The sequence below is a fragment of the Dreissena polymorpha genome, chromosome 3, assembly GCF_020536995.1.
Source record: "Dreissena polymorpha isolate Duluth1 chromosome 3, UMN_Dpol_1.0, whole genome shotgun sequence".
Classification (NCBI taxonomy): Eukaryota; Metazoa; Mollusca; class Bivalvia; order Myida; family Dreissenidae; genus Dreissena; species Dreissena polymorpha.
In genome coordinates, this window is record NC_068357.1 from 50,208,426 (window position 1) to 50,235,405 (window position 26,980).

General features: G+C 36.0%; 1 protein-coding gene across 6 annotated transcripts in view; it reads left to right on the plus strand.

Annotated features, from left to right (window-relative positions):
• Positions 1-26,980, plus strand: part of LOC127874089 (zinc finger SWIM domain-containing protein 6-like) — a 358,176-nt gene that overhangs the window by 25,118 nt on the left and 306,078 nt on the right. For all 6 annotated transcript variants that reach the window (XR_008046623.1, XR_008046621.1, XR_008046622.1 and 3 more), the window contains exon 5: positions 14,631-14,779. Coding sequence is in view for 1 of the 6 variants with exons in the window: in XM_052418208.1 (XP_052274168.1) it covers positions 14,631-14,779 (149 nt within the window). In the remaining 5 variants the exon portion in view is untranslated. The remainder of the gene's footprint in view (positions 1-14,630; positions 14,780-26,980) is intronic.

Sequence of the window (26,980 nt, forward strand, 5' to 3'; positions counted from 1 at the left end):
CCTGAATGTCACCACTTACCAACACAATGCAGGGCTACAACGCACAGGAATCTGTTGCAAGTTTTCAATGCAAATTGCCATGCCCCATTTTGCAGCCTAATTTTCATATTTCGCCTGTAAATCACAGCTGGCTACTATTATCACAAAAACATTTATGGCCCAAGACTGAAAATTATCTCAATTTAGGAGGGGGTAATTTAAAATGTAAAACAACAATACATCTAGAAAACTGAGGCAGCCAGGGAAATTCTGATCACTGAACAGAAGTGTTTATTAAAATGCTAGATCTAAATGTCAAGTGGGACAAAAGTAGATGTGGCAAGTATTTAACTGGTTTATTTCCCTATTGAAGTTCTAAAGAAATTTAAAGATTTAAACAACAACTTTTAGATAATTTTGTGCAGTCGTGAATATAGTTACATTAACATCTCTTTCTCATTTTTTTATACATTTATTTGATATACATATTATAATAATTTACAAGGTTTCCTCACGCTAAAATATCTCAAGTAACTAATGAGTGTTTGCATTACCAATTCTAAAACAGACCTTAAAATGGTTAATGCTAGATTGCCATATTTAGTGTTAAGATGCTACATAATATTAATATTTGTAGCATTAGTTTTCAGATGTTTTAATTTTTGTTCTATTGTAAGCGAGCGTTGTGATTATGTTTATGGTAACAATTAATGGAATTTATTGTTTACAAATTCAAACATGTCTGATGTAAAAAAAAGGAACTTTAACTTGTAAAAAAAATGAAGTGGAATAATTTGCATACATAGGGCATGTTGCAAAGCCTTGTAAAGTGGTATATAGAATATCACAGAACATTTTAATTTGAAGCAATGAAACTTAGTGTTCCATGGACTGTATGCTGCAATCAAAAAGAAATCTGCACTTGGAAAATTAATTTGAACATGCGCCTTACTGCCTCAGATTATTATCTTGAGGTACACAATTTATGTTGTTTGCACTAAATGCCTGATGGTGCAATTTGTTATTGGATGTTTTGAATTGAATTCTTTTCCCTGTACAATAATTCAAAACAGAAGGCTATACAGTCATGCTCTTTCAACATGATTATATTATGATGAGAGCTAGAAATGCAGCTGTATGATATGTGAAAGTTTTATTATCCCCCGCCATAGGCAAAGGGATATTGTTTTGGCGTTGTCCGTCTGTCTTTTCGTCCGGCCGGCCGGCACTTTTGTGTCCGGAGCCATATCTTGGAAGTGCTTTGGCTGATTTCATTGAAACTTGGTATGAGTATATATATTGATAAGAGGATGATGTAACATGCAAGCCAAATGGCATTGTACACCATCGGATAATAACGGAGTTATGCCTTTTGTATCTTGAAAAAATGCTTTTTGTGTGTGTCCAGAGCCATATCTTGGAAGTGCTTTAACGGAATTCATTGAAACTTGGTATGAGTTTATATATGGATAAGAGGATGATGCACGTTGGCGCTGTCAATCCGTCCAGAAAACTTTTGTGTCCAGAAGTATAATGGCGGGGATATCAATTCAACGAATTTGCTTGTTCATGTATGTTTTGTCATAAAAGGACCACATTTGCCATGTCGTGTTTACATAAGTGGCCAATAATACATAAATGACATGAATCCTTTTTATGCTGCCTCTTTTCAAGTAGGCAACAATTATATGTCTTTCTTTCCATGTGCCCAGATGTTTGAAAATTCCTGTCTTGGCCATTAATTTGATATATATATATATTGATGGATTTAAAAATAACTTGGTGCAATTTTAAACCATTACAAGACAGCTTGTTGCATATATCACCTGTCACCCTGCTTTAGAGGTCAAGGTCACACGTAGAGGTCAAAAGCGAAATTTGGCCATAATAAAACTGCTAGAATATTCATGTATCAAAAGTAACTTTGCCATATATTGACCCATCATAAGACGACGTGCTTCGTGTAACTCTCACCTCCCTGCCTTAAAGTTCAAGGTCACACTGCAAGAGACCAAACATAAAATTTGTCCATAAATAAGCTTGTTTTGACATGAGTGGAGTTTATAATTAAGCAATAGTAGAGTGTGGGGGCTTGGCATTATTTATTAAAAATGAACTTTTCGTTTCTTAATATATTTTCCTAATCTTTTGATTAGCACAATAAAATTATATGATATAGAGTTATGAATAAACTGTTTAAATGTATAATTGTTGTCTAAAATAAAATGAAATAAATTACCTTTTTAAAAAGGCAATATTTTCATCAATAATTTTTAAGGAATTTGAACGTCATTGAAACGATTTTCTTTCCTAAGGATACACTTAATGGCAGTTTATATTTTTGTTATAATTACATGAGAATGTTCATGTGTGAAATTCAAGCCACAGTGTAATCATAGGAGATATTTGTATGAAACAGACCGCTTGTTGAGTGACAGATGTGTTTATGAGAGTATTTTGACCCCAGAATCTTTTATCTATATCTGCCTTTTGAAATCGCTTAGGGCAACAAGGGATATGTGGCATGGAGCACATTTACAAAATGTGTCAGCCAGAGTGGCACATTTATCACCCAAATGGTGTCATGTTCCATGTAACTTAAAAAAATAACATATATTTTTTTAGTATGGTTAAAAGACAGATTTTGTTTAGGGAGTGCAGCAGTATAGCTTTTGTATGACTGAGGTTTAAAACCATAGAACTGCACTTTATAGAGGTACATGAAGAATGAAAATGAGCCTCATTGTAGTGACACACAAAGCCTGTGTCCACATCATGAAAAGTTACAAGCATTCTTGACAACATGCCTGACCTGTTACCAAAAGTCATCTGGTTCGCATTGTGCCATTTTGGGAAGTAGCTTATTTTCCAGGTTGTTAGACAAACAAAAGTGATGATTTTGTTCCGCCCCAAAAATTGAAATTTAACAAATACATGTTGTTAGATATTATGCAGGTCAGATGTTTGATATAAGTTATGGCAAGTGTTAACCCTCTGCATGCTGGGAAATTTGTCGTCTGCTAAAATGTTGTCTGCTGAATTTCTAAAATTAGCATTTTCTTCGATTTTTTTCAAAGAATACTATCAGAATAGCAAACTGTTTGCAAAGGCCTTCAAAATTTGGTTCCAGCACTGAAAGTGTTAAAGCTTGCGTGGTTACACAGCGTGGCAGAAACCAATTTTGCCACTGTTCATAAAACATAAAAAAAACATGTGGCTTGATATCTATAAGAGCAGTCAAGTGCTTGGTAATTTATTTCAAAAATCCGGTACTTGGTTACACCAGTGATTCTCGGGGGGGGGGGGGGGGGGGGGGGGGGGGGGGGGGGGTAATTGAGGAGACTTTATAAGACAAAGAAGTCATCTTGGAGTTGGGACATGTGTGGGTGAGGATTTTTTTTGTGACTAAAGGGGGGTTAAAATGTTAAACCCAGTGTCTTAACATTATTATGACATGGAAGAGGTTGGAAGAATTCTGTTCTCAAGAAGGGATGCTTAAACTTTGTATTAAACCATTTGAGTCTTGCCCTGGCATAAGTGTGTTAGCCCTTTGCATGCTGGGAAATTTGTCGTCTGCTAAAATGTTGTCTGCAGAATTTCTAAAATAAGCATTTGCTTTGATTTTTTTCAAAGAATACTATCAGAATAGCAAACAGTTTGGATCCTGATGAGACGCCACGTTCTGTGGCGTCTCATCTGGATCCAAACTGTTTGCAAAGGCCTTCAAAATTCGGTTCCAGCACTGAAAGAGTGAAATGTTTGTGTGTAAAGTCTTTCCAGATTAGCCTAAGCAGTCAGCACAGGCTAATCAGGTTCAATACTAAGCAGTCAGCACAGGCTAATCAGGGACAATACTAAGCAGTCAGCACAGGCTAATCAGGGACAATACTAAGCAGTCAGCACAGGCTAATCAGGGACAATACTAAGCAGTCAGCACAGGCTAATCAGGGACAATCCTAAGCAGTCAGCACAGGCTAATCAGGGACAATACTAAGCAGTCAGCACAGGCTAATCAGGGACAATACTAAGCAGTCAGCACAGGCTAATCAGGGACAATACTAAGCAGTCAGCACAGGCTTATCAGGGAAAATACTAAACAGTCAGCACAGGCTAATCAGGTTCAATACTAAGCAGTCAGCACAGGCTAATCAGGGACAATACTAAGCAGTCAGCACAGGCTAATCAGGGACAATACTAAGCAGTCAGCACAGGCTAATCAGGGACAATACTAAGCAGTCAGCACAGGCTAATCAGGGACAATACTAAGCAGTCAGCACAGGCTAATCAGGGACAATACTAAGCAGTCAGCACAGGCTAATCAGGGACAATACTAAGCAGTCAGCACAGGCTAATCAGGGACAATACTAAGCAGTCAGCACAGGCTAATCAGGGACAATACTAAGCAGTCAGCACAGGCTTATCAGGGACAATACTAAGCAGTCAGCACAGGCTAATCAGGGACAATACTAAGCAGTCAGCACAGGCTAATCAGGGACAATACTAAGCAGTCAGCACAGGCTAATCAGGGACAATCCTAAGCAGTCAGCACAGGCTAATCAGGGACAATACTAAGCAGTCAGCACAGGCTAATCAGGGACAATACTAAGCAGTCAGCACAGGCTAATCAGGGACAATACTAAGCAGTCAGCACAGGCTTATCAGGGACAATACTAAGCAGTCAGCACAGGCTTATCAGGGACAATACTAAGCAGTCAGCACAGGCTAATCAGGGACAATACTAAGCAGTCAGCACAGGCTTATCAGGGACAATACTTTCCGCTTTTATGGAATTGACAATGCTAGTATTCATATTTATATTACTTGTATAATATCATATGCCAGGGTTTTGCCCAAAAATAGAAGGGGGGGGGGAGGGGAAGGTGGACAAGTCTTGTGACATTTTCTTATTGTGTACAGTACACTCCACGCGTTTTCCCCAAAAAACGCGCTCCCTCCGCGGGTTTTTTTCTGCTAGCGAGTGTTCACGCGGCGTTGGAAGAGCGAGGTGAACTCGATAAAACGCTCGGCGTTACGCCGCGTTCGCTAATTCCCGCGGCGTGTATTACTTTAGGCTTGTCGGTAAATGCAGACACTTTCCGTTCTTATCAGTGATCGCCGCGCAACGCCGCGTTAGCAGTGTGCTACTGGGCATGCCAAAAAATAAAAACATTATTATAATAAATTGTTTAAATACTGTAGTACATGTATAAAAAAGATAATTGTATAGAAAATTAATACGTATAAAAATCATGTTTTTTAATTCACAGGTACGTCTACAATATGAATGAATATAATACATTTGACAAATTAATAATAAATCATAACATATATGACAAAAGAATAAATGTTCCGTAAAATTTCCAAATGAGAATAATAATTAGTAATCCGAAACACACTACGATTTTTAATTGTTAACACGACGTTTACAAATGCTTCCAATATACAGTTACACGTATATTTCCCGACAAAAGCGCGCGAAAATTATGCTGCAATGTACAAGGTCAAGGTACAATGTATACTCCTGCAAAGCGTGCGTGTATTGATTTTTTTCGGCGTAAGCTGCATAAGCCAGCTTTTCACCCTGACTTGACCTTTGTAAGTGTCCAATAAAATTCAAATAAAATTTCCCGCGGCTAGGTACGAATGAATACACTTCATTTATTCCAATGGCTGATTTGAGTATACCACCAGAACATTGGAAACATATCCGCGTCTTTGTAACACTGTTTTACTGTATGAAACAATTTTATCTCTAATGAAAAGGCTTAATAGATAGAACAGTTTTACACTCAATTCTCGACATCAATACAGTTTGTGCGTACACCTTTTATTTTCAGAGTATTACCAGCGCAAAAGCGTTTATACTTAAAAGGCTATGTTCTCATATTTAGTACTTACTTCCATATTCCTGTCAACATGTTAACATGTAAAAGTATAAAGAGCAGTGGAAGCGAGGCCTCACTTTAAAGAATTGCATTTCAACCCGCGAGGTTTCAGGTCAAGTCGCGGACATTCAGAGTTTATATACAGGTCATCACCGGAGTTCGCGGTCAGTAAAATAATCGTTATATAATAAAGACGCTATCCGTGAACTAGGTGACCTGGAATTTTCTTTAGACCAGAAATATGTTAAAAGAAGATATTCAGCAATATAATTATGGTATGTCAATAATAGATTCTTAATGTGTTTTCAACAATACAATGATAAATATTATTTTTAATAAATTTAACAATAATTATTTCACCATATTGCCTAATGTTCTAAAGTGATATTATGAGCATGTAACAGTTTATAGGTGTCTATCGCAACCGTTGATTATTTTTGATGTTTCTACTTCATATACACTTATAGTAATTAATGCAGCATCAACATACTAAAACAATATACCAGAAAGAGAAAAATAATGCATTTGAATATTAACCGTACTTTCGTTTGACAACTGATCATGAGTTTACGAGTTGAACCTAAATTTAGTTTTAGTGCAGATTTGTTCATACGACACAAAGACACAATATTGTTTTACGGATCATTTCGGCTTACAGGACTGGGTGGGTCACGTAAGAATATCGAATATAAAATATATTTTTATAAACAACTGGTAGCAAGGTGAGTTGCAGATAATTGATCAGTAACCACATTTTAACTAACTATTTTGACCTGTTAATTCTTTTCAGCTCAATTCAACAGTGCAAAATGCCCATAATATCACTTTAAGCATGAGCACGATGATTCTCGATACTGTTAATAATCGAATCAAATAGCAATGCCCGACAGACCACTAAAACAGGTTTGTTCTCGTGTTGCTGGTTGACTCATATGTTTAAATTTCACTTCCATTCTTCTTTTGGTTTTCTGTTTTGTATCTATAGGTTTATGACCAGCAATATGTTATAATGTAAAATAAGCCGCGAAAACTCCCCGGAACATCCCTTACTGCGTGTGATGCAGCTAAGAACTGCACAGAAAAAGACATTCGCTATCCTTGATCTCATTCATTAAACTATTTACGCCGTATATCTTTTTTAAAGATATTTCTTGTTTATACTAACTTTGTAGCGCAGAGAACATTGAATTTTTTTGATTTCGGTTAAAAGTTTCTTTGGTATTTATTAACGAAATTATATCGCGAATAAGTTGATATTTCCTCTAAAATAATTTCAAATCGAACACGCCGAATCTTTATCGTTACGGTATTTTAGTAGAGTAATTATTTTAACACTTATTGTACTGTAAACTGAATAAAGAAGACATCTGGGCGGAACTGGATTTTAAGTGTTTGACGTTATGAAAACATGCAAAGCTTGTCTACTGACCTATTGTGTAGACTGCTGTCTGCGATGTTTCGACAAAAGGGATTAACATGTGTGAATGTCACTCTGCCGATTTGGTCCATAATTACTGGTAAACATTGTTTAGAATGTCGACGCAACAAGAAGACAACTGTGAATATTAAATGCAATTATCAACTCAATAGTTACCACCTTTTAGCAATCAATGGAATAACCTACAAACAAAGAGAAAATCAATGCATTAGCGAGCAGAGAATTAACTTTGTTCCGACAATTAAAACCATTCCTTATGCATTCGTTGAACGTGTTTACTTGAGTAAGTTATGCCTTTAGACAGGAAGCGGCTTTTCTATGATTACGTCAAACTGTCAATTCACACAGATTTGCGAGATTTGTAGGGTCCTTGGTCATTTGTATCCATGTTCAGTATAGAAAATCAGCTGCTAACATGAAAACTTTGGATTAAATTATCAAAATAAAAACAATGTTGCAAACTGTGTTTATATTAATTGGTAAGTATTAGTTAAAAGACGACGTTTTGTGTGTCGTAAATCAACGAGTTTTCTATACAACAACAACTACTTCCACAACCACGTCGGGATCGATCTATCTTGTTTTTTTTTAATTGTAAATATTATACTACATGTACATGTATGAACTTGTAATAAATGTAATTTTATTTGAAAATCAGGAAGTCAAACAAAATTAAATTGATCGTTATCTCGTAAAACGCGGAGTTTTCCCCGCGTTGCCAATGCCGAGGGCCGCCGCGTCGGCTTATCAGTTTTGCCGATCGTTTACCGCCGCGTCCAAAATCATGCAAACGCCGCGTATAGCGGGATTTTCTTAATCTCCCTCCAGGTCGAAACCCGCGGAGTATGGAGGGAAATTGGGGAAAACGCGTGGAGTGTACTGTATGTGATGTGTTTGTTTATAATTTTGGTTTGTCCAACACCTGCTCTAATGCCTTTTAAGCATAGTCTATAATCCATTCGCCATATACCTTTCTTAGCAAAAAATAGATTCAATTTTTAAGGATGTTCAGGTTTTTATTATCCCCCGACATCGGCGAGGGATATTGTTTTGGCGTTGTCCGTCCGTATTTCCGTCCGTCTGGAGCCATATCTTGGAAGTGCTTTGGCGGATTTCATTGAAACTTGGTATATGTATATATATATGGATTAGGGGATGATGCACGCCAAATGGCATTGTACACCATCTGTTAATAACAGAGTTATGGCCCTTTGTATCTTAAAAAAATGCTTTTTTGAGTGTCAAAGATAACATTTTTGTGTCCAGAAGCATATTGGCATGGGATATCAATTCAACGAATTTCTTGTTTTTATCAATCTAGAGGGGCAGGAGGGTGGAAGCAAAGAGGAACAGGGCACAGGACCCTGCTATTTTGCTCTAGATCTTGCCCTACATCAAATGTTTAGGACCAAGTAACCAAGTCAGCTGTGTGTCAATTGAAATTATAATACTATACTCTGTTGAAGATGAAGCTATCTTAAGTTATGGCACACTTGCTTGGCATGTGACTGTTTAGACGGATTAACATTCTTTCAGAGAATAAATGTTTCACTCCATGTCAGTGAATGAATTGAATTTATAGTATAATTTTCTACGGATACTTTAAAATGGCTCAATAGAAACTTCGCAGTCCCTTCCCATGTTGGATGTTACAACATAATCCAATGTCCCTGGTTTTCAGTTTTAAGTGTCATGGTCATTAATTTTCTCCTTTTATTCGTCTACTCCCTTATAGGACCTCTCTCCTCTTAATGTATACCTAGTTACCTATTTACAAAAAACATGCCCCACTGTATAGTGTAACCTTCCCATGGCGTATGGTTCATAAAACACAATAATTGTAGATATTATTGTTCAACATTGTGACTAATTTATATTGTGTTGCGAGCCCTCAGCCAGTAAGGTATTGTCAGTAAATGGTAATTTGGGCTTTTGGTTGCCTTTAAGACGTGGTTTACAATAATTTTGAGTTAACATTTTTTCAACGCTTGTTTGGAAAGTTTTTCATGTCAAACAAAGCATACATTGTCAAGATCGGCAAATTGAGCTCATTGAATCTTGGCCACAAAAATGCATTGAAGTGAAGAGTTAAGCCATATCACTGAATTGCATAATGACCTTTCCCTTCTGATGACCGCTAATTATTAAGGCCTCTTTACATGCTGCTTGTTGGTTGGTTGTGATTTATCAAGAGCACAGGGCAAGGAGACTGTTGCTAAAAGGTGAGGAGTTCAGTTGACCACATCTTTTCAAAAGATGTATCATAGGTCTCACGTTGGGTTCAATATATTTTTGTTGGGTTTGTTAACGAAAATGGGAAGCTAAGATGGGAAAGCGAATTTGACCTTCGAAATAATGGCATACTTTTGGTATGACAAGTTGCATTTACATTGTCACTGTGTCCCAAAATTATGCACTCAAGCCTTAAATAAAAATAGTTTTCATTTGCCCAGACCTCCCTTATTTTTAGCTCACCCGTCATGAAGTGACATGGTGAGCTTATGTGACCGTTTGATGTCTGGCGTCCGTTGTGTGTGCGTGCGTCCGTCAACAATTTGTTTGTGTAGACAGTAGAGGTCACAGTTTTCATCCAATCTTTATGAAATTTGGTCAGAATGTTTATCTTGATGAAATATGTGTTGGGATTGTATTTGGGTCATCTGGGGTCAAAAACTAGGTCACTAGGTCAAAAACTAGGTCACTAGGTCAATAATAGAAAAACCTTGTGTAGACAATAGAGGTCACAGTTTTCATCCAATCTTTATGAAATTTGGTCAGAATGTTTATCTTGATGAAATCTGGGTTGGGATTGTATTTGGGTCATCTGGGGTCAAAAACTAGGTCACTAGGTCAAATAATAGAAAAACCTTGTGTAGACAATAGAGGTCACAGTTTTCATCCAATCTTTATGAAATTTGGTCAGAATGTTTGTCTTGATGAAATCTTGGTTGGGATTGTATTTGGGTCATCTGGGGTCAAAAACTAGGTCACTAGGTCAAATAATAGAAAAACCTTGTGTAGACAAAAGAGGTCACAGTTTTCATCCAATCTTTATAAAATTTGATCAGAATGTTTATCTTGATGAAATCTGGGTTGGGATTGTTTTTGGGTCACCTGGGGTCAAAAACTAGGTCAATAGGTCAAATAGTAGAAAAACCGTGTGTAGACAATAGAGGTCACAGTTTTCATCCAATCTTTATGAAATTTGGTCAGAATGTTTATCTTGATGAAAGCTGGGTTGGGATTGTATTTGGGTCATCTGGGGTTAAAAACTAAATCACTAGGTCAAATAAAAGAAAAACCTTGTGTAGACAATAGAGGTCACAGTTTTCATCCAATCTTTATGAAATTTTGTCATCATAGAAAAGCCTTGTGTAGACAATAGAGGTCACAGTTTTCATCAGATCTTAATTAAATATTGTCAGAATGTTTGTCTTGTTAAAATCTGTGTTGGTATTGAATTTGGGTCATCCAGGGTCAAAAACTAGGTCACTAGGTCAAATAAAAGAAACAACTTTTTTAGACAGTAGAGGTCACAGTTTTTATCCAAACTTAATTAAATTTGGCCAGAATGTTAATCTTGATGAAATCTGGGTTGGGATTGTATTTGAGTCATCTGTGGTAAAAAACTAGGTCACTAGGTCATATCATAGAAAAACCTTGTGTAGACAATAGAGGTCATAGTTTTTATCTAATCTTAATGAAGTATGGTCATAATGTTTATCTTGATAATATCAGATTTTGGATCGTATATGGGTCATCTGGCGTCAAAAATTAGGTCACCGGGCCAATTCTAGTAAAACCTTGTGTAGATGAATTTTGTCAGAATGTATTAATTAATGAAATCTTTCTTGGTATTGTATATGGGTCTGATAGAATTTAAGTTGATGTAGCAAGGTTAGTCAGGTGAGCGATTCAGGGTCATCATGGCCCTCTTGTTTCCATCAAACCCCTTAAATTATTACTGTTGCTTCATAATGATAAATTAAGTTGTGTATGTTATTATAGAATTGTGATAGCCCCATAAATACTCAATCATAAGTCAATGTATTATGCCATTTTGTCCAACAAATACAAGTCCTTGTTTTCTGAAAGTTGTTTCTTCCTTATAATTAACGCTCAGATCTTTGATTTAAAACATGTGAAATCAGTCCCGCATGTTTTGCTCCAATTTTCTGGGAAACGCCCTTTGCCATTTCTTTTGGAACTATCAAATATTTACAAAAATTATCCAAACAAAAGACATGTGGAGCCCAAAGTCTAGAGAACAAAATGAATAGTGACGTTTAAAAGAACACACTCTCCAAGAATTAATGCTTCTCTGGTTATTGAAGAATGAGAGAGTTGCAACATGCTTATTATGCATGCAATGTGAAACAAAAGAATCAGAAACGCTGTAAAATTTCCAAGTTGTAAGGGTAGCAATGTCAGAAAAGTGATTAGTCCAACAGAAAAAATAAGAGGAAAGAAAAATTCTGGTATTTGTTTCAGATCAAGAGAGAAGATTAATTGCAAAATAATTAAGGGCTTCATTGGAAAATCTTTTGTTGCTATTGATTTAGGTTGGAGACTTAACATGCATGAAGTTATTTTTATGATAGGCAAACAAAATGCATAAATGAGTCATTCATGAAATATGTTTGATAATGTAATGTTTCACTAATAGTTTGCAAAAGATTTTGGGTTTGATGTATCTTTTTGCAGTAAAACAAAGTAATGATTATAAAAATATGTAGCCTGTAAAAAAGAATTGTTGATGTTCTAGCAGGTGCAAGAATTTACTCTGCCATTAGCTAAGTGAGCTACCAGCTATAGCCTGCCATTAGCTAAGTGAGCTACCAGCTATAGCATGCCATTAGCTAAGTGAGCTACCAGCTATAGCCTGCCATTAGCTAAGTGAGCTACCAGCTATAGCCTGCCATTAGCTAAGTGAGCTACCAGCTATAGCCTTCTGCCATTAGCTAAGTGAGCTACCAGCTATAGCCTGCCATTAGCTTAGTGAGCTACCAGCTATAGCCTCTAAATGAGACATCTTGCTAAAAATGCCATTTGGCTTTGATAAGAATGTTATTTGTTTTAATTCCTTAAAAATCTTCAAAGAGGGTAATATTTGCAATTAATACTGTACATTTGTCATTGAGTATGATTGTGCATTGTTCAGTAGTATTATCGGAAAGTCGTAATAACGCTCTGTGGCATCATAACCATTGAACGGAATTGCGGGCCACTGAAATAGCTATTTCATCACAAGAACATAATTTTCAATTGACAACTCTCGGCCCTTGAGCTCTAACATAGGGCTGATTTCTGTTCAATCATCACACAGACAAGATGAATGGATGGAAGGCTTAGAGCTAAATCACTCGTCATCTTAAGTCAGTTATTGTCAGGCTGATTAAGCGACCATGATGTTGAAATGGCCACAGGGATTGTTCAATATTACGACTGTAATTATACGAAGAGCATCCTTCAGTGGCACAAAAGGCCTGGTATTCTCTTTATGACAAAGCTCATCAAATCAGCTAGGTTGCCAAGTAACATCTAGGAAATGTTTGCACAATATTTTAAGCAAGAAATTACTTTCTGAGGAGTTTGGTTTAGCTGCAAATATGTCTTTTTGTTACAAAAAATTATTCCTTTTTTTCCCTACAAGGTTTGGGATAGGGTTGAATGAGAGGAAAACAATCGTGTCTTGTTCTGAGAAAACTGGGCTTAATTCATGTTGTAAAGTGTCGTCCCAGATTAGCCTGTGCAGTCCGCAAAGGCTAATCAGGGACGACACTTTCAGCTTTTATGGTATTTTTAGTTTAAAGGAAGTCTCTCCTTACCGAAAGTCAAGTTTAGGCGGAAAGTGTCGTCCCTGATTAGCCTGTGCGGACTGCACAGGCTTATCTGGGACGACACTTTACGCACATGTATTATGCCCAGTTTTATCAGAACAAGACACAATCTGATTGTGAATTCTCTTTATTTTATTTCGTGTGTAAGTGAATCGGGTTCTTGGGAAACAAAATTGTGAAGACACCCAAGCTAGTTCATACATGTGTAGCTGGTAAACTTAGTAGGTGAAATGATGAAAATGAGTACAATAATGACAGCACATGCGAGGTACCTCTGCTAATGCTTACTTTCCAAAACATAGCATGTTTATGTTTATGTAATACTAAGACAACTTTTCAATTAGTATTTGTGATATTTGCTTTAAATAATGTAACTTGTTTGTGGCTCTTATGCATTAAGGAGTGAAGTAATATATTATATTATAAATGTATTATAAATAGGGATGGCAAAATTATTCGAATATTCGATTGAATGGTCAGCATTCGAATAATAAAAATGATATTCGCATATTCGCATTTTTATTCAAACGTAATTTCACCAATATTTAATGACCTGCGAACCGCTTACTAAAAAGCAACCAAAATCACCTGGGAGTAACATGTTTGACTTGACGTTCTTCGTGTCAAACTGATAACGCTGCCCTATCAGTGTTGATTGTGCAATGCAATATACACGCTCTAAGAAAGGCCCCGACTGTTGTTTGCCAATGGGGTGCCAATTAACGGTTTCAATTGACTGCCGAATAATAATTAAGTTTTGTGATCACAGTATGTACAGCCATTAAAATGTGTGAATTACTCAAATCGCGCAATGCAATATACTCACTATAAGAAAGGGCCCGAACTGTTGTTTGTCAATTAGGTACCAATTAAGGACTTTAATTTACTTGCGAATAATAATTAAGTTTTTGTGATCACAGTTTGAACAGACATTTAAATATGTGAATTACTCAAAAGTAACAGATGATATAAACTAAACAATCATCAAGGAATCATAATTCAAATCTGAAAATGCCACCAGCCCCTTCTGCAGTATGGAATACTTTACACGGTCTGTAGATAAGAAGACCGCAACGTGTAATGTGTGTAAACTTAGTTTTACATATGCGCGGTCTGCTACAAATCTGTGGAATTATTAAAAAATAAAATTCTATGACACGATGTTTTTCATTCTATTTGTGCCCAATCACAGTATCGGTCATAGTATTAGTCGACAGCGATACAATTTTTCGATAGCAACGTTAATAAACAGCCTCGTATTTAGCAAACGGATATAACTTACAAACCAATGGAAATTAACACATAACAAGGTAAAATCAATCCAGCCGTTTTGTGCAAATATTTAAATATTCGATTGAATGAATTTGCGAACATTCGAATACCGATATTGGTATTCGATGCCATCCCCAATTATAAATCATAATGCCACCAAGCACAATTTCCTGACCTAACTAACAAATACAATCATCCAATTTTCATGTGTTTCAGGTGCACCAGACCCTACGGCGGGTGCGTCTGTGGATGATGACAACAGTTGGCATCTTGACGAGGATCAAGTGCGGGAACAGGCTCGATCCTATCTCTCTCAGGGAAACTACCTCAGCTCCGCGAACCACTTCAACGCAATGTTTGCAAAGGTACCTGTGCTACATAGTTTGTCTGCAAAGGCATGCACTCTGTTTAGATATTTACCATTTAATGCAAATGCGCACAATCACACTTAGTCTGTCTAGATATGCACAGGCTAATCAGATCAATTTCAGCCTTAACTGGATTGTCATTAAGAAGAGACTTTCTTTGTAAGAAAAATTCCATAAAATCAGAAAGTATTGTCCCTATTAGCCCGTGTGGATGGACTGCACACAGGATAATCTGGGACTGCACTTTACCCTTTGCATGCTGGGAAATTTGTCGTCTGCAGAATTTCTAAAATTAGCATTTTCTTCGATTTTTTTCAAAGAATACTATCAGAATAGCAAACAGTTTGGATCCTGATGAAACGCCACGTTCTGTGGCGTCTCATCTGGATCCAAACTGTTTGCAAAGGCCTTCAAAATTCGGTTCCCGCACGGAGAGAGTTAATGCACATGTGTTTAGTCCCGTTTTAAAAGAACTTGGCTCATATGAATGATTAAATGCTGTGTTTTCAAAGGAAACTGCTCTTTCTAGATTTGTACCAATCAACACTATGTTTGCAAAGGTACGCGATCTGTTTTAATTTTTGTGATCTATCTCTGCAGATGCAAGGTACCTGCTCAGTCGATATTGACGCCATATAATTATGGGTCCATTCCCATTCCTTCAGTTATTGTCCAATTTCCTGCTGGTCTTTGATTGTGTGCCCAACTTGTTTGTAGCTAAAGAGAACAATGTCATAAAGTTTTGGAAAGAATTTAATGTTTTTATGTCCCCCACCACTATAGTGGGGGACATATTCTTTTTGCCCTGTCTGTTGGTTTGTTTGTGTTTGTTTGTTTGCGCCAACTTTAACATTTGCAATAACTTTTGCAATATTAAAGATAGCAACTTGATATTTGGCATGCACGTGTATCTCATGGAGCTGCACATTTTGAGTGGTGAAAGGTCAAGGTTATCCTTCAATGTCAACGGTCAAATATATAGCTTCAAAGCTTCGCAAAAGGGGACAAAGTGTTTCTGACAAACACATATCTTGTTTTTAGCTCTACTGGCCGAAGGCCTGAAGAGCTTATGTCATGGCGTGGTTTCCGTTGTCTGTGCGTGCATTAGACTTTTTCTTGTTTACGCGATAAAGTCCACAGTTTTCATCTGATTCTTTTCAAACTTGTTCAGTGTCTTTATATTAATGAGGACTCAAACCCTATTGCAAATGGGTTACATAAGAGTAAAAAGTCCAGAATTATCTCCCCTTGAATTTGAGAAAATTGTGAAATAAGGCTTGTTTATGCAATAAAGTCCACAGTTTTCATCGTCATTTACCAACTTGCACAGTGTTTTTTTCTGAATGATGAGTCAAACCCTATTGAAAAAGAGCAATATCGGAGTTATAAGTCCAGAATTATCTTCCCTTGAAAAAAATAATAATGAAAATTCATTTTTTTATGGGATAAAGTCCATAGTTTTCATCCAATTCTTGGCAAACTTGCACAGTGTCTTTGAATCAATGAGGACTCAAACCCTTTTTAAAAAAGAGCAATATCGAAGCAATAAGTCCAGAATGACTTCCCCTTGAATATGAGAAAATTTTGAAATCCCGCTTGTTTACGCAATTAATTCCACAGTTTTTATCCATTTTTTTCCAAATTTGCACAGTATCTTTATATCAATGAGGACTTGAACCCTATTGAATATGAGCAGTATCGGAGAAATAAGTACACAATAATCTCCCATTGAATTTAAGAAAATTCTCTTTGTTTGCGCGATTAAGTACACAGTTTCCATCTTATTCTTTCCAAACTTGCACAGTGTTTATACCAGTACAGCGATTCAGGCCCTTATGGGCTTCTTGTTTCATATTTTTCTGTGGATAATATTACTCAGTCCAAAAATTCTTTTTTTTTGGTATTGGGGGGTGCTTAATGACAAAAATAAGCTAAGAATGGTGTATTTTGAGATATATTTCTTCAAAACAGACACTATACAAGTTTTTTCTTAAATATACGTGGAACAACAAATTTGCATGCATAATTGGTGTTGATAACATCCTCAAGGTGGTGCTTTGTTTGTTGTTATAAGAATCATATACTTGTTTCCTTTATAAAAAATCCATCAAGTTATGCAAAGTGTAATGCAATCACTGTCAATGAGGAAAGGAAAATGAGTCAAAATGCTATATAAGGTCGATAAGCAAAGGCCAGGATGACAACAGCAGGACAGTATTTTGTTCCAGACATCTTTCTTCATAGATAATAATAATGGAGATATTATCCTCAATGCAGTCACATAAATCTAAATTATGTTGTCTGAGGAAGGTTGTTGTTCAGCCAAGCCTGTGAAGTCTCAGCGCTTTTTTGTCAGTTATGCTAATGGACTAATCTATATTATGTTCAGTAGTTATTGATGAAATATATATTTTCTTAAGAATTCTTGGTTGTTTAACTAGTATAAGTACAAGGACTCGAGCAGTCTATACTTGCTTATAAAGGACAACACTTTACGTACATGCATTATCCCTTTCGCACTCAGAATCAAAGTGAAATGGCCTTTGCAACCAGCGGGTTAGGGTAAGGGCGTAAAACCTGAACAGACTGCGAGTTACTCGCAGGCTGTTCTGGTTTAATGCTGGTTGCTGCTCATCAGTATTTAAGGTTGGAAATAAAGCCTTAAAACTGGATTCTAGTAAAGAAGATTTTAAATTTATAAAGATTTGATATGGGGCTACAAGCGCGTCACAGTGTGTTTATATGAGTTGTGTTCTGTGATAAGGGGCTACAAGCGCGTCACAGTGTGTTTATATGAGTTGTGTTCTGTGATAAGGGGCTACAAGCGCGTCACAGTGTGTTTATATGAGTTGTGTTCTGTGATAAGGGGCTACAAGCGCGTCACAGTGTGTTTATATGAGTTGTGTTCTGTGATAAGGAGCTACAAGCACATCACAGTGTGTTTATATGAGTTGTGTTCTGTGATAAGGGGCTACAAGCGCATCACAGTGTGTATATACGAGTTGTGTTGTGTGATAAGGGGCTACAAGCGTGTCACAGTGTGTTTATATGAGTTGTGTTCTGTGATAAGGGGCTACAAGCGCGTCACAGTGTGTTTATATGAGTTATGTTCTGAGAAAACAGGGCATAGGCTTATCAGGGACGACACTTGTCCACCTTAATTGGATTTTTGTTAAGAAGAGACTTCATTTAAATGAAAAATGTCATGAAGGGGAATGTGTCGTCCCAGATTAGCCTGTGCAGACTGCACATGCTAATCTAGGCCGACACTTAATGCACATGCATTATGCCCATTTTTCTCAGAACACGACTCATATATAAGGTTTAAAGGGTTATTACCTGTTTTGCGATATAAATAATTTTCAAGGACTCCTTTCCCAGACTATAATAAATCTTTATTTATTTATCAGGGAAAGTTATTTGGTGTTTATGCATTGTTAATGCATGCCAAAATATGGAAATATCTGGAAACTTAGCACCAAGATACAAGATTCCACGAAAATACTTTACGAATATTGACTTATAAATTTGATTGTTCAAGATGTTGAACATGTTGCAAATAGTTTCTGTTTTGCTTATTAATTTTTTTCCTGATAAAATGGGTCTTAACATCTTGACTTTCCTTCTTGAGCAACACATAGTTCATATAAATTCTCTATATTATTCTCTATATAATTCATATAATGGCCTTGGATATTGTACAAAAACTGCTTGCCACATTCAAATGATTGATGCCAAAATGTCTTGTCAGGAAATTGTCCAGACAAATTAGACTGTACTTAGATACGTAGTTTGACATTTTTGTAATCCCTCAGAAAGTTTAATTTAATTAATTACCTTTCTTAATAAATTCAAGTTTTAAAGGCTTCATTTCCAACCCTTAGATACTGATGAGCAGCAAACAGCATAAAACCTGAACAGACTGCAAGTTACTAGCAGGCTGTTCTGGTTTTATGCTGGTTGCAAAAGCCATTTCCACTTTGCTTTTTATGGGGGAAAGGGTTAATATTTTAAAAATTATTGCACAAATCAAATCTGATTTTTTCTTCTGGATTTTTTCATACACTATGACTGTGTAGTGTCAGTGACATAAGAAAGGCAATTGATTATCCATATTTGTATTTCCCTACTTTCTGTATTGATTTGTGCACTGGGACTGAATTTCCTCAAGGAAGAGTTGAGTCCTTCACCACTCAGGTACAATTTTTGACGGGTTTTTAATCCTTTAGATAATCTCATAAAATGAAAAACTTTTCTTACTAGATTCAAATTTTCAAGGCTTCATTTTCAAACCTTAGATACTGATGAGCAGCAAAAAGCATAAAACCTGAACAGACTGCGAGTTACTCGCAGGCTGTCCTGGTTTTATGCTGTATACACATAGCCATTTTCACTTTGCTTCTGAGTGGGAAAGGGTTAAGGGAAAAAGTCAAATGTGTGTGTACCTTTTTCAGGAAAAGTTAGAAATTTTGCTGCAGAATTATGTAAACATTAACACAGTGGCCTCTGTTAGTTATCAACATTAACTGCCTTTATCATTTTAATACTTTAAATCTAGAATAAGCATAATCCATTTTAACCCGTTCATGCCTAGCGTCCTGAAAAAAGGACATTGCAAACAGCGTAGACCCAGATGAGACGCCGCATAATGCGGCGTCTCATCTGGGTCTGCGCTGTTTGCTTAAATGAATTTCTTTATGAAATATTCTAAATATAGAAATAAATATACTTGACACCCCTAATTTTGGAAATAAATTGATCCAATTTTGAAGGATGGGAGAGTCCACTGGGCATAAATGGGTTAATGAAAAAAAAATTGCTGATAGGGTTTTCCTTTCAGACAGAAGCTAGAAATTAACATTAGGTTCCCAGAGCTGCAGCAGTTTTCTTATGTAGATATCATTTTACTTTTGATGTTTTCTTATATTACTATAATATACCCTCAGTATGATATAATTTTAATTTGAGGTTGTAAAAAGTAACGCTTTATATATTTTTTTTAAACCAACAACTCTTAGCCTTATGTAACCAATTATTTCCAACAACAGAAACTAGCAAAAATAAACAGTGGTCCCAACTAGTTCAATAATTGTTGGTAAACTGTCTGGATAATTTTTATGTGAGTGCTCTATTGATTGTCCAGGAAAAAAGATGGAGGGCTGATTGTTATCCATGGCAACTTTCTCACTCTGAGTGAAAATGATATCTGCAGGACGATTTTCCATTAGTCCCTCAGACTTGCAATAAATTGTTTGATGCTTCCACAGCATATGTTACTGCAGACTGGGACCTTACTGAAGTTCCTTCATTAAACTTAACTCTTACAGTGCGGGAACCGAATTTTGAAGGCCGTTGCAAACAGTTTGGATCCAGATGAGACGCCACAGAACGTGGCGTCTCATCTGGATCCAAACTGTTTGCTATTCTGATAGTATTCTTTGAAAAAAATCGAAGAAAATGCTAATTTTAGAAATTCAGCAGAAGACATTTTAGCAGACGACAAATTTCCCAGCATGCAAAGGGTTAACAAATGTCTTTTGCTTCTATTCGAGGCATTGTCTCCAGAGGTCTTTTACTGTATTTGCCTGTATTTTTCCACTACTTCATGATGAAAATTCTTAAGAGCCGTAAGCCCTTAGTTTTTCCTTTCCCAGCCTTTTTCCCAATGTTTCCCATATCAGTACTGATCAGCTTATGAGTAATTGATCAATACCAGAGAATTCTGGGGAAAAGCTGTCTTAAGTGCCCTTATTGATTCGTATTTACGCTTTTGTGGGCTTATTTAATCGTTAATTATCTGACAACTTGTGAAGACAGGGATCCTTGGAAAATTATTTAAATACTTGGGACAGTTTTTTGTTTGCCCGTGCTCTGCAGAGTTTTGCACTCAGCATCTGTATAGTCATGGCTTTTATCCCTCTTCACAGGTGGAGGGATATAGAATTTGCGTTGTTGGTCAGTCCGTCAGTCCATAGGTCTGTAACAATTTTTTTTTGTGGGGATATCAATTCAAAGAATTTGAATGTTTTACGATAAAATAATGGTGGTATGAGATAAACTTGAGCTGAGAACGTTTTTGTTGTGTTTGCCTCCCTAGAGGTGATCATTGCTCATATTGACAAACACTTTTTCTGTCAAGAATGTATGACAGACAACATGACAAAAATCAAAAAATTTTTTTTTAATGTATCCTCTGCTAGAACATGTAATTAGTACCTCCCCCCCCACAGGCATGGCACTTAAGGCTTTTAGTAACCTGGTCTTTGAAATATACTTATAGGTGCAGAAAACAGTAATACAAATTTAACAAAGAAGATTTTGCTTAAAAAGAAACCCAAAGTGTATTATCTCCATTATACACCAAACTGGATAAACTGAATCTGTCAGTAGAAACTGTTGATTGAGAAATATTGAGGAATGTTCCTGCCCTGGTATCAAACAAAGAGCTTCTAGCATGTCCTTGATTATGCCGCCTGCAGCAGGAGGTTGTTCTGCAATAAATTTCCTGGCTAACATCCACTATTTTGTCTTGGCAACATGCATCTGACACTTTTCACATACATCAGGCAAGAAAATTCATATTGCCCAATCAAAAAACGTAGGAGATATTGGATGCAATAAAAACAGAAATTGACTGCCTACCAATTAACAATATCACTGGGGAGGAATTACCTGTCACAGCAGAGCATGTGATTTTATTATCGACATTGAATTACAGATGCAATGAATCCCTGTGGCTTTGTTTCATTTTGTTAGGATGTTTGAAAAATGAGTGCAGTATACAATATCATGTAGCTAATTAACAGTTTGATTCACATGCACAACAAATATGCATGTTCTTGTGACATGAAAAATTAATAGGAAAATATGCTGTTTGATGTTCTGAAACGAAATATTGCATTACACAATCAAAATGCAACATATAAATATTAAGTTTTTATGCATTTTCAATAAGAAAATCATACAGGTGCAAATTTATTATATTTATTAAATGAAAAACTGCTTAACACTATAGCAATGCAATTTTATAAATCTTTTTCCCAGTCCAACTGTGCATTCACATTCATTGTACTTGTATCAAGAACAAGTTGATTATAATTAACCTGCACTTTCATTGAATTCAAACCACAAATTAAACAAGGATTTTTGTTTAAGCCCAAAGCCAAACATAAATGATACCAATCGGACACCAATCTTCCGGTAACTGCAATATTTTTCAGAACATTCTACGCCATTTAACATCAGACTGAGGCTGTTGGCTTCAGTTTGAAGAAAAAAAAAAAAAACGGCACATTCTGGTGATGAATTAATGCCTAAGCCAGGGAGGTTCTGTGGATGTCTCTGTTAATATTCCTCTTTCCCAGGGAATAAATATTCCTGTTGCCAGAAATTAAGTGTAAATTTCAGACAAGCCGGTAATTTAAGATGAATCTTTATAGGAAAACCGGCTATCTCTGGCTGTACAGATGTCATCCCATGCATGGGGGTGGGTGGGGAGGGGGTATTGTTTTCCGTAATGGCTATTGATAAAATATCCTGGAATATCCTGGCTCTGGTCCTTGGAAGCAGTGGTAGTTGCCATGGATAACAAATTCACCAGTATAAATGCATAATGTCTGTCTGGCTGCATGATTACCCATATTGACACAACACTTAAAAAAAATTTGGGCCAATATTGTTTTCCTTGTTTCCCATGTTTTAAGCCTGTCTGCTCACTTGTAGTTATTTTAAGCTCAACCATGACTTCAATCTGAAGGGATTGGAGCGCTGTTGGAAAGGACTCTGAGGAAGTTTCACATACATTAATGAGAATATGCAGCTAACAAGTCATAAGGAATTTTTGTGCGAATGTTGGGTGTTTTTTCGTTGTTACTGAAGATTTCCACAAACCAAGGACACTATGTAGAAAGTTGAATTTATACATAACCACTTCGTTAATAAAAAAAGGAATTCCATTTGACCTCTTTATATGTGTTTTATAAATGACATTAAGTGTACATTTGGCACATATTTTTTTTTAAAACCCAAAGAAGATTAATCACAGCTTAAAAAACAACACAAACTTCACAAAACAAGCTATAACAGATATTCCATGAAAATTTATTGGAACAATACATTTTAAATTTCATCTTGTTTTGTTATTTTATAAGGAAAATTGTTTTTGTATTTTTTTGATAATTTTTTTAGTTTTAAGGTTTTAGGTTTTAAGTTGTTCTTATATATTTTTATGCCCCCAAAGGAGGGCATTTAGTGATTGGACTGTCCCTCCGTCCGTCTGTCCGTTCGTCTGTCTGTCTGTACGTCACACTTAGCGTTTAGGTTTCAAAAAATGCTTATAACTTCTATGTCGCTTCAGATAGCAATTTCATATTTGGCATGCATGTGTATATGGACAAGGCCTTTCCATACGCACACAAATTTTGACCCCTGTGACCTTGACCTTGAACTTAGGGTCCGCGTTCAGGTTTCGAAATCTGCGTTTAGGTTTTGAAAAAAGCTAATAACTTCTATCAAGCGTTTATAGGGGACATAACTATGGTGACAGCTCTTGTTTATCATATTTTTATTGCAGAAATATATTTTGAATGGATTTCACAAAACTTTGTACAGTTGATTATTCAGTTCTGTAACTTAACAATTTTGTATTGTATACACGTGACGACAGAGTTAAGTGGCAAGTAACCTGATTATAAAGAACGTAACTTTGTATTAAAATACATGCATGACTCACAACCGTTTATTGTTAAAGCAGTAATGATCTGTTATCTTGATATCGCATTCCAATTGGGTTACAAGTCTGCCTATGATCATTCAAGGACTTAACTTATGTTTGGAGATGACTTTTTTATTCAAAAGTTTAACAACTGAACGCTCACAAAATGTTTTCTTTACCTCATTTGTTTTTTCTCATATATATACGGCTTAAGTTTAATTTGGTGTTGTCAGTTGTCTTTTCCTGTTTGAAATGCTGTGAATATAGTTTAAGACTTAAGGTGTCAAAAGCTAAGTTTGATTTTAGTTAAATTGCAGCAAAACAAGATTTGTTTGACTGTTAAATTGCTGAAACGAGAATTGTTTGACTTCTGCCATTAATCAAAGCATATGTTGTTTACAAGCCTGGCCGAAAAAGTGTAGCCTCGAAAGTGGTCTTGGGTTACAGATTGGTTACTGAATGATGTAAATTAGTGATGGCTGGACAGTTGGCTTTCATTTTGTGTCTGGTTTGGAAATACGGAAAGAACAATTACTGATTGGTTGACATGTTTGTCCTTACAAGGCAGTGGAAAGAACAGAGGTTGCTTTTGTTTTAATTCTTAGGTTGAATTACTTAGGCTGTGCATTTCCTGTCAGAAAGGGGTATTAATGAGACATCAGAATTTGCTTTCCCATGGAAAAAAAGGAGTTTAAGGGATTTCTTTCATTCTCTAAATAGGATTTAAGTCACTTCAAGTCAATTTACAGTTTTCATCCTATGTTTTTCTGTTTGTATTGTTTAATGGTTGATCTGTACCGTTTTTTTTTAATATTTGAAGGTTTACCACAATTTGTTGAATTAGGGGATTTACATGTGATATGCCACATTACACATTACTGCTTGAATTGTATCATCATATGGGAGAAATGACCTTAGTGTGTGTATAGTAGTGCATATTTGGAAATAAATGGGAATAAAAAAAATTCAACATTGAAAAAAACACAACATAAATGCATTTTAAGATTTTGTATACAGTCAGTTTACATTGAATCTTTTTTTTTAACACAACCAGTAATATTTGTTTTTGTTTTTTTAACAACTTTTGTTTTAACTTACATAATACTTTCAAAAACAAATTATAAGTGGTAACATGACATATTTTTGTTAATAAAAAAAGAATATGGTTTTGAATATATCATGAAAAATCAGAAATCAGATTTTTATGCCCCCCTTCGAAGAAGAGGGGGTATATTGTTTTGCACATGTCGGTCCGTTGGTAGGTCGGTCCGTCCACCAGATGGTTTCCGGATGATAACTCAAGAACGCTTAGGCCTAGGATAATGAAACTTCATAAGTACATTGATCATGACTGGCAGATGACCCCTTTTGATTTTTAGGTCACTAGGTCAAAGGTCAAGGTCACAGTGACTCAAAATAGTAAAAGGGTTTCCGGATGATTACTCAAGAACGCTTACGCCTAGGATCATGAAACTTCATAGGTACATTTATCATGAAACTTCATAGGTACATTGATCATGACTCGCAGATGAACCCTATTGATTTTCAGGTCACTAGGTCAAAGGTCAAGGTAATAGTGACTCGAAACAGTAAAATGGTTTCCGGATGATAACTCAAGAATGCTTATGCCTAGGATCATGAAACTTCATAGGTGCATTGATAATGACTGGAAGATGACCCCTATAGATTTTCAGGTCACTAGATCAAAGGTCAAGGTCACAGTGACTCGAAACAGTAAAATGGTTCCCGGATGATAACTCAAGAATGCTTATGCCCAGGATCATGAAACTTCATAGGTACATTGATCATGACTGGCAGATGACCCCTAGTTGATTTTCAGGTCCACTAGGTCAAAGGTCAAGGTCACAGTGACTCGAAACAGTAAAATGGTTACCTGATGATAACTCAAGAATAATTAGGCCTAGGATCATGAAACTTCATAGGTACATTGATCATGACTGGCAGATGACCCCTGTTGATTTTCAGGTCACTAGGTCAAAGGTCAAGGTCACAGTGACAAAAAATGTATTCACACAATGGCTGCCACTACAACTGACAGCCCATTTGGGGGGCATGCATGTTTTACAAACAGCCCTTGTTTTAAATAAAAATTGACAAAGTCTAATTATATTATGATTGTATACACAGATTCAGAAAGGTCCAGAGTTTACTTTCTTGACAGCCATCTACTGTCTTAATGTGCTCAGTTTAAAGTATGGCAACCAGGTCTGTGTATAAAATGTTGTAGATTTTGAAAATCAATATTCTCCTTTTACATATTAGTTTGAAGTGACAACAAATGAGCTAATTTGATAATAAAACATTTATTTGGAAATGTTTATCTTCGGTAAATCAAACACAATGATAAAACAGTAATTATAATAATTAGCAATACCTTGAAAAAGTAATCAAATAATACAAATAAATATTAAGTCATTTTAGAACGCGTTCACTTCAATTTCATTTATGTGTACGATGAAAACCAAACACTTTTATTTGTTCATCATATCTGTTTTCAAAAATCAAGGTATTGAATCCAAACACTTTTATTTGTTCATCATATCTGTTTTCAAAAATCAAGGTATTGAAATAGACAAAAACTATAACATGTACCCAAACTAGTCACATTACAGCTAAATGCTGTTTACATAATGGCATCCATTTTCATTAAAATGCTTTATTTTTTGTAGTTGAACACATTAATGACTGACATTGTATGATACTGAATAGCATTTTGACATTCCACACTGATTAAATATGTTCCAAATGAAACACAAACATCACACACTGAACTTAACCACAGTAACACAAAAAATAGTCCCATTTTTATGCACAATGTAAAAATTCTATAGATTTACTGATTAAGACAAAAGTATAAAGATATCGCAAATGGCCTCTGTACGCATTGATGCAGTAAAGTATGAAATAAAATGACAAGAAGCAATAGGGAACTTAGTATGCAAAACCAGCTATTCAAAATTGTTAACCCTTTCAGTGCGGGAACCGAATTTTGAAGGCCTTTGCAAACAGTTTGGATCCAGATGAGACACCACAGAACGTGGCGTCTCATCAGGATCCAAACTGTTTGCTATTCTGATAGTATTCTTTGAAAAAAATCGAAGAAAATGCTAATTTTAGAAATTCAGCAGACGACATTTTAGCAGAAGACAAATTACCCAGCATGCAAAGAATTAAACATGCATTTAAAAAAGCACAGAAAAAGCCCAGTACTTCCAGAACCCTGCCCATATTATGCAAGTTTTGTTAGGAGAATAACTTAGTTTTGTCCTGTCGTCACATATATAAGTTAACCCTTTCCCACTTAGAAGCAAAGTGAAAGTGGCTATGTGCAAACAGCATAAGACCAGAACAGCCTGTGAGTAACTCGCAGTCTGTTCAGGTTTTATGCTGTTTGCTGCTCATCAGTATCTAAAGGTTTGAAATGAAGCCTTTAAAACTTGAATCTAGTAAGAAAGGTCTTTAAT